Here is a 12500-nt window from a genome sequence, read left to right as displayed (position 1 = left end):
TGACCTCGAGCGGCCCCGCCCCCTCTACCTCCCGCCCCCTCCGCTTTCACCGCGTGTTGTGGTAGATACCCGGTGCCCTGCCTGCCTGCCCAGTGCCTCGTGCCCCCGCGCCCGCGCCGCATGCGGGATCCCTCAGTGACTGACAGATGGTGGTGACGGTAACACGGTCATGTCATGGTGTCAATCTCAGTGCGGTACACTCGTGTCACGTGGAGGTGTATGTGACAGTGCCGGGTCACCAGGCCGATGCTGGACATGGTTGTGAAGCACCGATAGCGCGCCCTCATGCAGGCCGTCTTCGTAGTGACCCCAGGACACACGTGAAGGAATGGTTAGTGCATGGCAACACGAGGCATGCATTGGCTGCCTCTGTACTTAGGCCTACACCCATGGATGCAACACTGTGCCGCGGTTATTGCACCTTGGCTTTAGCTCAAGGTTATTGGGGGTTCAGTGCATGTGTCCTTGGAACGGGGTTAACCTTCAGTGGTGCTGGCTGTACAAGTGCAACATCTGGACATCTGTTGAAACTAGCGGTACAGGTGCGAAAGATGAATGTGGGGGAGGGGAGGGAAACGGTAGATATACCGACGCCATAATATCCAGCTCACGCAACAACACAGGTGTACTCGCTGGCAGCCACCTGTTATCATGGGAAGGGAGGGGGGTGAGGAGGGGAATCTAATCTTTTGGTTCCGGAGGCAGATTAGTTATCGCTCGCCGGAAGTTCTCTCTGTTTTATTGTGTGGAGAGTGAAAAGCAAAACAGCAAATCGACCTCCCGCCCGTCTTAACGTGCCCGCGTGGCCTCCAACACTTCCCAGAGGTGTTTACTCTGCCAACTTCCCTCTTGCAGGTCTCACAGTCGGATGATGAAAACAAAGTACGACTTTATGACTGTACCGTTCAAACGTTCCCGGGTCTTCCGTACTCGTTATGAGCCACCAAGAGCCAGGTAGAACGTGGTTTGAATAGCTTGTCAGTGCTTCTGTTTGTGTCTGCTTGCCGTGTGCGTGTGCTTGTGTGTGTGTGTGTGTGTGTGTGTGTGTGCCTGTGCCCCCACCCCGTCCCATCCCCTCCCCCTCGCTGCGAAGTCTGATGTGATGAGTGTAACATAGGTAGCATAGAAGCAGCATACCCAGAGGCATTACCAAACCTACCACCACTTGTTCGGCGCGGGGATTTTGGCTCGCGCCTCACTTTTAGTTACTATATTAAGTGCATGATTCGCGATTACGTATCCTAGCACATCCATGCTGGCACGTGGCCCTTGTTGCGGAGTGCCAACACAAGGATTTTTTCTCCCCTTTTTCGCTTTACCCTCTCCTGGTGCCAATTGAATCCTATGCTACCGACTAATTCGGGAACAGAATTAACTAAGAATAGACGCGTTCTGTCACTGCTTGGCTATGGGTCGACTTAGAGATAGTGCCTGTGTATGCTACCGCCCCATGCCAAGCCGGTGAGAGTCCCGTGGTGGTAAAGCGCGCATGGCGCTCTCTCGGCGTGGCACCAGTCATAGCATCGGTGTCTGAGAGACGCTTGGACCAGCTCACACCCAGAAAGCCTTGTTGTTCACTTAAAATATTAACCTTAAACAAACACTTAAGTGCTAAGCTCCTCTCCTCTCCTCTTTCTTTCCATCCAACTTCGCGCCACTTTTTGCCGAGATAATGATGCGAGTGATGACCATGATTAGAACAAATCCTCTTCAGACTGTTGAATTGTTTTGAATATTAGTCACAACCATCAGCATTTTCCTCCGAGGCCGTAGTTATTCAATTCTTCGCCCGTCTGGGCTTATTTAGGCCGTCCTTGACTCATGCTTGATATATTCAAGAGCCAACTCTTCATGAACCAAGTTTGACAACAAATACCTTGGTGCTGGACACACATGGTCATACAAACACTACTTATATACAAACGGTTTCTTTATATGTAAAATATGTTGTACCAACTCGAAAGCTCGGAAACGAAGAGAGAGGAGAAGAGATTTAGTTCATGCATTAGATTTTGGGCGTGCATAATTAAGGTATAGGTGGTAATGCGCCCGATATGGTACGCGAAAAGGGCCTGTTCGGGCAGCATCTGGTCGGGCGGCACCGCAGACACCATGACGTGGGGTGACGTAGCGGCTGAGGCGATGATGTCATCCCCTACCCTGTTCTCTCTCCTGTCGACATCTGGCAACTTACCTGCTCGCCCCGGTGATTCCACAACACGAGCATTGCATCTTTTCCTTATTATCTTTTGCATTTTTTTGTTTTGGTATAATCTATTTATATCTATTTAGTTTATACTAATGTGTTTCGTTATTTATTTTCACAGAGGGCAGAGGCCGACACATTATGCGAGCCATACTATCCTTATGGAATACCTAAATTAGTATAAAGCGCACATGTTTAGGATTTGTTATTAATAACCGACTAATTGTGATTGCTAATAAATAATTTCGAGAAAAGTAACTCAGGTTTCGCAAAAATAAATCGCTCAGCCCTCCTGCTCTTGGCAAAATGAAAGCAGCAAACTACTTTCCTTTGTTTACTTCCTGTTCATGTTTTGCAGGTTTAATCAGCAAGTAACAGCAACAGCATCAGTAACAGGTATAGCTAGGCCTACATTTGCCGCAGCATCCCCTTAGGAGTCAGGATAATTTGAAGGAGCAAGGGTCTTGCCGAGAGAAAACGAGAGAAGGACAGAAAGGAAAAGGATAAATTTCACAAACATGACTGCAGACATCCAGACTATACCTTGGCAGCCGCATCGTAAATTGGTCAGTACAAGAACCCGTCCGCCCACTTGCCCATTACGTCACATCTTATTAGTATGCATCGTACCGTCTCGCCAGGTAGTGCAGGCTAACGTAAGATGACGTATGCCTCCATTTTGGGAGATGACGTAGTGTGACGAAAGATGACGTAGTGTTTGAGGGTTGCCCACAGGAGTGCTCTTACCTAGAACAATCTACGACTCATCGATGTCCATAGACCGCTTTCTTTTGTTATTTTTTTAGATAGAAAGATACTTTATAATGATGCAGATCTACTGCCTTTAGTATTACCAGAGCATAAGTGAAAGTCCGTAAGTAAAGTGACAACAGAGCATTTTATCTGGTGAAGCCTGGTAACATAATGTGTTCGTACGTTCGTACAGGACTTGGCACATGCCCAGCTGCACTGCCAGACAAGTTGTGACGTCACTTTATTACCACCGTTGTTTATTCGGTGCCTAACATTACTTGCCATCTGCATCAATTCCTTTTTTTCCGTTTCGCGAACACTGCAATTTTCCTCCTCGCCGCCCCGTCTCCAGTTTGTAAAATCCTCGATGAAGAGGAGACCAAGACGGTGCGTGCGCGCGTGAGAATCCTCCACATGCGTGTGTGTTCCTACAGACATTCCTCGCGGGTGTGTCGGAATGCCGCTCTCCCCGCCCATGGGACCTTACAGCATCCACTTCCTAGCCTGCATCCTCACAACTCACACCCAATTAGTATGCCTGATTGGTAACGTCCCTGGAGTGTGCTCTAGCAGCTAGATGTGGCAAGCGGAAAGAGGGGGGGGGGGGGTCTGTGTGTGTGTGTGTGTGTGTGTGTGTGTGTGTGTGTGTGTGTGTGTGTGTGTGTGTGTGTGAATGAGTGAGCGAGTGAGAGAAATGAAAACAAGAGAAAAAGAGGGAGAGGGAGAGGGGGAAGGGGAGAGAGAGAGAGAGAGAGAGAGAGAGAGAGAGAGAGAGAGAGAGAGAGAGAGAGAGAGAGAGAGAGAGTATGAGAAAGAGAGAGAGAGAGTATGAGAAAGAGAAAGAGAGAGAGAGAGAGAGAGAGAGAGAGAAAATGAGAAAGAGAGAGAGAAAAAAATGAGGAAGAGAGAGAGAGAGAGAGAGAGAGAGAGAGAGAGAGAGAGAGAGTTATCACTATGCTAGACGGCGTAAAAGTTTGGCAAATCGTTAAGTTGATATGAGAAGTATGTGTCGTAGGCCTGGCGAGACGAGTGCCCCAGATGGCAGATAGTCTGAGCAGAGACAAACAAGTCAGATGCAAACACGAGTGTAAACAAAGTCAATTGCCTCTTAGTTTGCAGGGAAGGTCAAGGAGGGAAAGAAGTTCACAGAGGCAAGGTCGGGGGGTAAGATCTGTAAAGCAAGGTCAGCGGAAACAGATGGAACAGCGGAGAGCTGATTGGGCAGGAAAACCACTTCAGTCACATATGTTTCGTGGGTTGTAAGTAAAGTGTCAAATTCAGTTGAAGGTCATGTATGAGCAGACAGGTGTGTCTGATTGTGCACGTGTTGGCGGACTCATAATTCACGTTCATCCTTTTTTCTTTCTTTTTTTTTCTTGATGAATTCCAAGAAATGCAATGGAATGACGTCTACCAGATCCCGTGAATCGCTTATTCTATATATTCGACACTCGCATTTATCGTCTCTATATGAACACTCATGATGGATACACATCATATTTTCATATGCAAACACATATATTCCGCTTGACGTTTTATCGATACTATTTAGATCTAAACACAAATAGCATTCTACTGAAGTGATGCAGTGCTATTTTTAAGAAAAAGGCTGAAATTCCTAACCTGTGTGTTTCTGGCAATCATAGCATCGGATAGTTGCCTATTTGCATTGCTTAGTTTCCCCCTTTAACTTAAATCAACATAATCTAAAAAGAAGGAAAACATATAATGAGGAAAATCGTCAGCAGTAACAATACACACATGAATACATACAACAAACAGCTGGCTTTTACCATGCACTGAATTATGAAAGAGAATGCTACGTGTCAAAGATTAACCGGCAACTGGGCAGTGGGTGGCGGAGGGAGTGCGTGCGGCAAGTGTTATCGTTCGCCTCTCCGCCAATTGCAAGCCGAGACAGCGTGACGTCGATGTGACGCAAGCAAGGACATTCGTTATCAATTCTCTCACTCGCTGATAGCCGAAAATTGGTTCAGCTAAAGCGGAGCGACGTTGTAGTAATTAATTGACTGATATTTATGATAAGAACGTTCACGAGAGAGTGAGGGGAAAAAATTAACATTTTCATATCCGGTAAAGGTCAGTTTCGCAGTTCACCCTTAAAGGTGGCATCCGGTCTATAATCAGACGATATTCTAGGAGTATTTTTTATTTCATACAGTTAGCACCGTTAATTATCTTAAAAAATATAAACACGTTCATAAAAAAAAATACAGTGCAGCACACACAAGAGCAGTGGTCAGTGAATACACACACACACACACACACACACACACACACACACACACACACACACACACACACACACACACACATATACACACACACACATATACACACACACACATATACACACACACACACGCACGCACACACCGTACAGTGCATTTCATTTATACAAACATACATGCACGTTTACACATGACACTTACGGAGACATACATATTTTTTTTTTTTTTACATATATACATATATATATATCTTTTTTATATAACTATCACTTCCGGCGCCGGCTAACGCACGCTCAGCACAAGTGTTCACAGCCAATCTACTCTTGTGCGCCACATCTGTTGCTACACCTGTGGCTCGTATACCTAGATGAATGGACTAGAGTCAATATGAATGAACCCTTCAGCTTACTTTAATGAACGGTTGCGGCGTGCAGGGGGCGTGGCTCTGAACGAAACTGTTTTATTGGGGTTTGTATCCGTGCGGTATAATAAGATCACGTGTGCACTCGTTTTTTCAGGGTTTGCATACGTGTCTGTAAACCCCAGGGGTTTTAGGATACTGTTCCTTGGTTCCACTGTAAATTAAATATTCCGAGGTTGCACGTGTATTTATTTTCGTCGAATCTGAAAATAATCGTATAATGTACATTTTGATTACCTTTTAAAAGCTCTTGCAAATTGTTAACGCTAAATTCTCCATCTCTCTGTCTCGGTCTGTCTGTCTTTTCCATCTCTCTCTCTCTCTCTCTCTCTCTCTCCTCTCCCTCTCCCTCTCTCTCTCCCTCTCCCTTTCTCTCTCTAGCAGTACCGTTTACCCTATTTTGTTCAAGGGCCTTCTTTAAAGCAAATCCGAAACCCCTGGGAGTAACCTTGACTCACTGTTTTGAAACAGGTGTTCTTTGTTTATACGGTTTCTTGAGGGTGATTGGGTCAGGGCTATCGTATACTGGAAGGATAGATCCCTGCAACCAAATCAATCATTTGCTTAACCATGTTTTGATATCGTCTTCCCCAGCGTCTAATACCTCCCTCCTCCCTCAACTCCATTGCACTGCTCACTGATAGTCGGCCTCTATTCCTCCCCCTTCCCCTCCTCCTCCCCTCACCCCCTCCCTTACCGCCAGACACTTGCCACCGTCCGGATGCAGGTGTTCGCAACGCTGACACCTGACACACCTGCACCCACTAGTGTAGTTATGTCCGCCACATCCTCCCTGCTCTCTAGCGCTTTCAGATCCCTGTACTTCTGCCTGTCATTGTCACTTCCTTTCGGTCCCCTAGCTCCTAGTCCCCCCCCCACCCACCCTTCCCCTCAGTGCAAGTCCCCTCATCCTTGCCCCCTCCTACCCTGTGTCTTCCCCTCGCTTCTTGTTATCCGCCGGTAGTGCCCCGTGCCTGCCCCCCCTTCCCCACCCCACGTAACCCTCTTGGTGAAGTGTTCTCTTCCCCCTCCACCGTCTGCCTCTTCCTCTCCTCCTGCGAAGGTGGAATCTACGCCCCCTCGCTTCCTCGACCTTCCCTCCCCTCGCCTCTTGAGTCCTGTTCCTTAAAGGCGCAGGATGTGATTCAGGAGGGCGTTTAGCAGGAAGGACGTCGTCGCCATCGAGGCACCTGTCGATTCTTCCTTATTTACATATGAATTCACCTGCATGTATGTACAGACACACGCACATCTGCAGCGTCGGAACAAATGTTCTCAAAGTCGAGCAGAGAAATTGCCTGGAAATTATCGACAGATGTATGCGAAACTGTAGCGCTTTCTGGGAACCTCTGGCCGTATTCCTGGAGGATCATGACTGATGGGGATATACGTCTACTGAAGTTCGTTCCTGGATGATTATTGCTATTCCTGGAAAGCCGCCATCACAAGATTGTCTTTCCCTGGAAATGACAACTTGCTTTTCTTTAGACTTGTTTATTAGGCGGTGGGAGGGAGGCTCAGATGGTAATAACTAGTATTCTTATTAACACAATTGCAATGGTGTGTAAAGAACAGCAATGTCATCTGCGGGACGTACGGCGCCGCACGGCCCCCATGAGTGCCAAAAGAGCGTGCCAGTAGCGGGCCACAGAGACAAGTACATCAGAGTGGTGCTCGGGCTGGCCATGTTGAGGCACTTGGTACCGCGTGGCCCTGGGTGCCAATATCAACCCCTTCCTCCTTCCGTGCCACACCCACGCCGCCCGCACGCCCACCTGCTGCCCTCAGGCATCTGAGACACGCGTGTATACACTGCCATGATGCGCCCACTTGTCAGTCATCTCATGAATCCAGCCTGCTTGTCTCCAGGGAAAGCAGCGATGATTGTACTGTTTACATTGGTCTACTGCACGCACCCCTCGCCGCCAGATGTCGCTTTTGGAAGTGGACAAACGCAAATGAACAATCATGAAACCCAAGTAACACAAATCAGGAAACACCTCGCACTCACTATTTTTATCTAAAAAAGTAAAAAAATCACCCAGTTTACCCCCACAACAAACAAAATTAAACTCGGCAACGCAAACACAGGCCACAAATGATGCCGACGCAAAGACGACCACCGCCATCCACTACCCTCGATCGTATATCCAGCACAGTATGGGAAATGGCTGCCATATGGCCATAGTGTCAGCCTTGTCCACATATCCATCGAAAGGTACAAACGTGAAAGGGATTTTACAACGAGTCTGACAGAAGAGTACCTCGGCAGGGTGCCAAGGCCGCTCCTTCCATCTTCTTTCATCGGCCAATGATTATATATTTTCTCGGAATCTTCTGGAAACTTCGATTTCAGGATTCAAGTCTCATTCTGACGGAGGGAGGGTAGTGTACGGTGAGGGAAGGGGGGGGGAGAGAGAGAGAGAGAGAGAGAGAGAGAGAGAGAGAGAGAGAGAGAGAGAGAGAGAGAGAGAGAGAGAGAGAGAGAGAGAGAGAGAGAGACGGACATGCAGACAGACAGAGAGAATGAGGGAAAGAGTGAGAGGGTGAGGGGGAGAGGGAGGGATTGGAGGAGAGGGAGAGAGGGGAGGAAAGAGAGGGAAAGAGAGGGAAAGAGAGGGAAAGAGATGGAGGGAGGAAGAGAGAGAGAGAGAGAGAGATTAGAAGAGAGCGTGAACAGACAGCATATATGAACGAGAAAGAGTGGATCAGTGCAAGCCACACGCACACAAACATATGTGTGTGTGTAAGTGTACATGTGCATGTATGGGTAGAGAGAGAGAGAGAGGGCAATGGGAGTGAGAAATAAGTAAAAACATATACAGAAAAAGATTTTGACAAATGGTAGAAGTGCGAGATTCTCAGATGGAGTCCCAGATGGTGCTCCAGGAATGCAAAGAAGATAAAATGAGATGATAATAGATACAGTGACGTAACAAAAGCCAATGCATAGACAAACGACGGCACAAAAAGACCGTAGACTTCAGCAGCAACAATATATTTTTGTGGGCTTGCCATCTTTAAGTCTCCGAGGGGGTCGTGATAGCTGAGAGAGAGAGAGTGAGAGAGAGAGGGGGGGGGGGGCGGTGAGGGAGGATGGGGAGGAGGTAGCAGAGAGCATGGAGGGAGAGGGGGAGGAGGAGGTGCGGGGAGCAGGGGGCATGGGAGGGAGAGAGAGAGGGGGAGGCCCACTTCGTATCGACCAGCGCCGCCACCCTCGCCTGCCCCGTCGTCGTCGTCGTCCGGCCGCGTCGGCGCACCCGTCTCCCAGCGGCCTCCATTCATGCCGTCCCGACAGCCCAGCTTTAAGACTTTCGCCATGTTTCTCTCGGTCTTTCTTTCTCGCTCTATCCCTGCGCTCTCTCTTTAAGCCCTCACAAGAGGATGGGTTGTGGACTTTACATATTTGGCTCGTCCTCGAACAGTATCTGCGGCTATTTTCGGTCACTTTTATTTATAACTGGGTAAGAATGGCTACGGGACTGTTGTGTGCTGCTCACTCTTGTTGTTTCTGTAAACGACAACAGATGTCTCCACGGATCACTTGCCTATCCGTGAGTCGTGCCTCAAATCCTCAATACGGAGCGCAAGTATCATCATAAACCTAGGCTTTTCCTCAGCAATCCCAGCATATACATGAACAAAATAGCAATACGTAATAAAAAATAGATTTACAACCTCTTCCATCTGCCTTACATGGTGCGTGGCGTCACGGTATTAATATATGATTGGAAGGCGGGCTCATGACGGCCATAACACTGAACGAACCACCTGAATGACGCAGCAACTACAGTTTGATCAATAAGGTACACATTAACTAGCGATTGACGTCACTTGATATTAAAAAAAGAAAAAAAAAAAGGGGAACTGAAAGTGTGACATATCGCGTCACCAAAAATAAATTATAGGTGTATGCAAGGATAAAATGTTTTCATTGTTTTTTTTTCGCTTGGATTTTGGTTATGGCGACTTGTCATTATTCTGCCCCAAAAGTCTGGCCCGTCAGCAACAAGAGAACCCGACATCAACGCGCTAAACGAACCTGTCATCTACCTGATTGTTTTATTGTGATGGTTTATCACCTCCTTTATTTCGCGCGTTAACGTGGCTCTACGGGCGGCCGTCGGCTGTAAGTGTTGGTCATGTTCCGCAAACATTGCACGCGAAACAGAAACACGGATCGCACATGTGCGCGCGCGCGTGCACACACACACACACACACACACACACACACACACACACACACACGTGCTCGCGCGCACGCACACTCGCACTTAAAAACACGCATACTAGGCACTCACACGTACACTTACGTCCACACGATGGTAACGCTATCACATGACGCCGGATATGTTGCTTGGGTGACGTCACGAGACCAGCTGTTAACAGGTTACCATCTGGCTGCTACACTCGGCGTTGTCCTTAATGGAGGGGCCATGATAGCTCCACCACATGGCAGAGTCACGTCCTCGAGAGCCAGAGGAGAGCCAGAGGAAACGCGAGAGCCGTAAACACTTATTTCGGGACTGATTTTGGTGTTCACATTACACGTCTAACTGGCAAGTAAATAAGGGGATGGCTCGGCTTGCTATGGTCTCACATCTTCGCCGGATCCCCCCTCCCCGTTTTGTCTCCTTGTATCCCCCTATTCATACCCCCCCCCCTCCTATCCCCTACCTGATCTAGATACGATTGTTTTAATTACACGAACAAGTGTTAGGCCATCCACACTACACATGCTATAACTGTAACAACGTCATTAAGCATCGCCCGGGGAGCTTAGGAGATCATTTTTTTCCTCACCCCCCTCCTTCACCCCAATCTTCCTCCCCTCTTCCCCTTCCTCCTTCCCCCAACCCTCCCTCCGTCTCCTCCTCAGCGAGCAGTGATGAGTTAGTCAGCTGGAGAGTGACGTCACAGTCTCTGCTCCTCGAGTCACCCAGTCACCCGACTCCGCACCCGCGGCTCCGATCTTGCTACTTCAACCTCCGCCGGAGTGCCACAAGAGTGCCACGGCTGACCCTGCGCAGATCGAGGCACAGGGAGACGTGTGGCTTCAGGGTGGGGAGGGGAGTAATATGGGTAATGGGGGGAAAGGGAGGATACCATTGACGACTCCGAGGAAACAAAAATTCTCAGAAGAGGCGGCATTGTCTCGGAAGGGACTGGTGGCAGCGCTCGCCGCGACAGCGCCGGCGAGAACAATGTCGCAGAGGTATCCGCATGACCTCATCCACATCCGGGTCATCTTGGCATTTGTTTATCTCCGAGCGAATTTGAAATGTCACATGCAAATTATCTGAATGGGCTGGTTGGGCAAGAAGACCCGCTAAAGAACGCCCTGTTATTCATGCTACGTACTTAAAGGTTACTTGAACTGGTATTTGAAATTCAAAACTGATGTTTTATCTCGCGCGCCTTCGAGATACTGTCATTTTCCGTCGTGTGCAGCGTCGCCGTTTGGGTTTATTACCCATTGGTAGCTGCGTTAGCTTTGTTGACTTTCTTGAATTCAGCCTGGCGTTCTATTAATATTTAGGGGAGACAGGGGGGAGGGAGAGTGAGAGTGAGAGATGAGTAAGAAGGGAGGAGGGAGAGGGAGGAAGGAGGTGGGAGGGAGAGCTAAGAAGTGGGAGGAGGGAGAGAGGGAGAGAGGGAGGGAGGGAGGGAGGGAGGGAGGGAGGGAGGGAGGGAGGGAGGGAGGGAGGGAGGGAGGAGAGAGAGAGAGAGAGAAAGAAAGAGAGAGAGAGAGAGAGAGGGAGAGAGAGAGCAGGCGGAGAAGAGAGAAAAGGGACCAGGGGGAAGGGAGGGAGCAATGGCCCGCTGATGGAATACACCACATACAGGCAAAAAACAAGAAGTCAACCCCTCCAAATATTGTCTTTAGTGAGGGAGCAGGGAAGGGCACGGTCGTCTGACTCCCTTGCTTCCCCTCCCCTCCTCTAACCACCCCACCCTTCCCCCATCCGCCCCACCTCCTCCAGTATTGCTCCAGGGCGCTATTTTTAGTTTTTAAAGCTGCTATGATTTCTCACGCTCGTCCATAAGCGTTCTACATTTAGCCTGAAGTGACACTCGTCTTTGTCTAGCAATGTGGAGTGTGCAAAGAGGACTTCGGCGTCATACACAAGACCAGTGTGGGGAAAGAAGCATTAAGGAGGTAAGGAGTGGATGATCCAGCCCTGATATAGATTTGCAATATTTCCACTCGAACACACACATATATCTATATATATATATATATATCAGTTACTCGTATATCTTATCATATGACCGTTAAGTGTTATCCTGAATCAAATGCCAAGGCAAGTCAATCAATGAAGAGAAAATTGAACATACTCAAGAAAAGAGGGGAACTGAATGTCTTCAGTGCGCTACAGCCGTAACGGAAACCCAGACGTCGTTAAACAATAAAAACAAATAGATATTTTTTTTTAATCCGTGATTTAAATAAGAGCGAGAAACGTTATATTAATGTCAAGGAAGGTTCACAGCGGGGAGAGCCAAATTATACAGCACTTGAGTTGGTTAGAAACTTTTCCCACGAACGACGACATGAAATGCACACAGCTTTTCCCAAAATATCCGATAATTCATACGATATCTTAGGAAATTTAGGGGTAGCTGGTGGGGAGCAGAAACTTATTCGGTTGACCAGACGCGCCACGAAGATCGTTAAAGAAGGCCAATCCAGCATCGGTTAGCTTGTTTAAAAACTCTCCTCGATGGAGTGAGAGAATCCACTCGAACGGATGGAAAGTGCGAAAGAGAGAGAGAGAGAGAGAGAGAGAGAGAGAGAGAGAGAGAGAGAGAGAGAGAGATAGAGATAGAGAGAGAGAAAGGGAAAGCAGATAGATGCAACGCCGAG

General features: G+C 48.2%; 1 protein-coding gene across 2 annotated transcripts in view; it reads left to right on the top strand.

Annotated features, from left to right (window-relative positions):
- The window catches only part of LOC125027103 (early growth response protein 1-like), a 19713-nt gene that overhangs the window by 471 nt on the left and 6742 nt on the right, over positions 1-12500 (top strand). The window contains exon 1 of one of the 2 annotated variants that reach the window (XM_047615926.1): positions 372-954. The exons of the other annotated variant lie outside the window; for it this stretch is intronic. Within the exon in view, the coding sequence (XP_047471882.1) occupies positions 936-954 (19 nt within the window). The 5' untranslated portion in view covers positions 372-935. Of the gene's footprint in view, positions 1-371; positions 955-12500 lie in introns of those variants that run through there. 2 annotated transcript variants of the gene reach the window in all.

This window comes from Penaeus chinensis, chromosome 7 (genome assembly GCF_019202785.1).
Source record: "Penaeus chinensis breed Huanghai No. 1 chromosome 7, ASM1920278v2, whole genome shotgun sequence".
Classification (NCBI taxonomy): domain Eukaryota; kingdom Metazoa; phylum Arthropoda; class Malacostraca; order Decapoda; family Penaeidae; genus Penaeus; species Penaeus chinensis.
The sequence above is the reverse complement of the archived record's forward strand: the minus strand, read 5'-3'. Positions and strand labels throughout refer to the sequence as shown.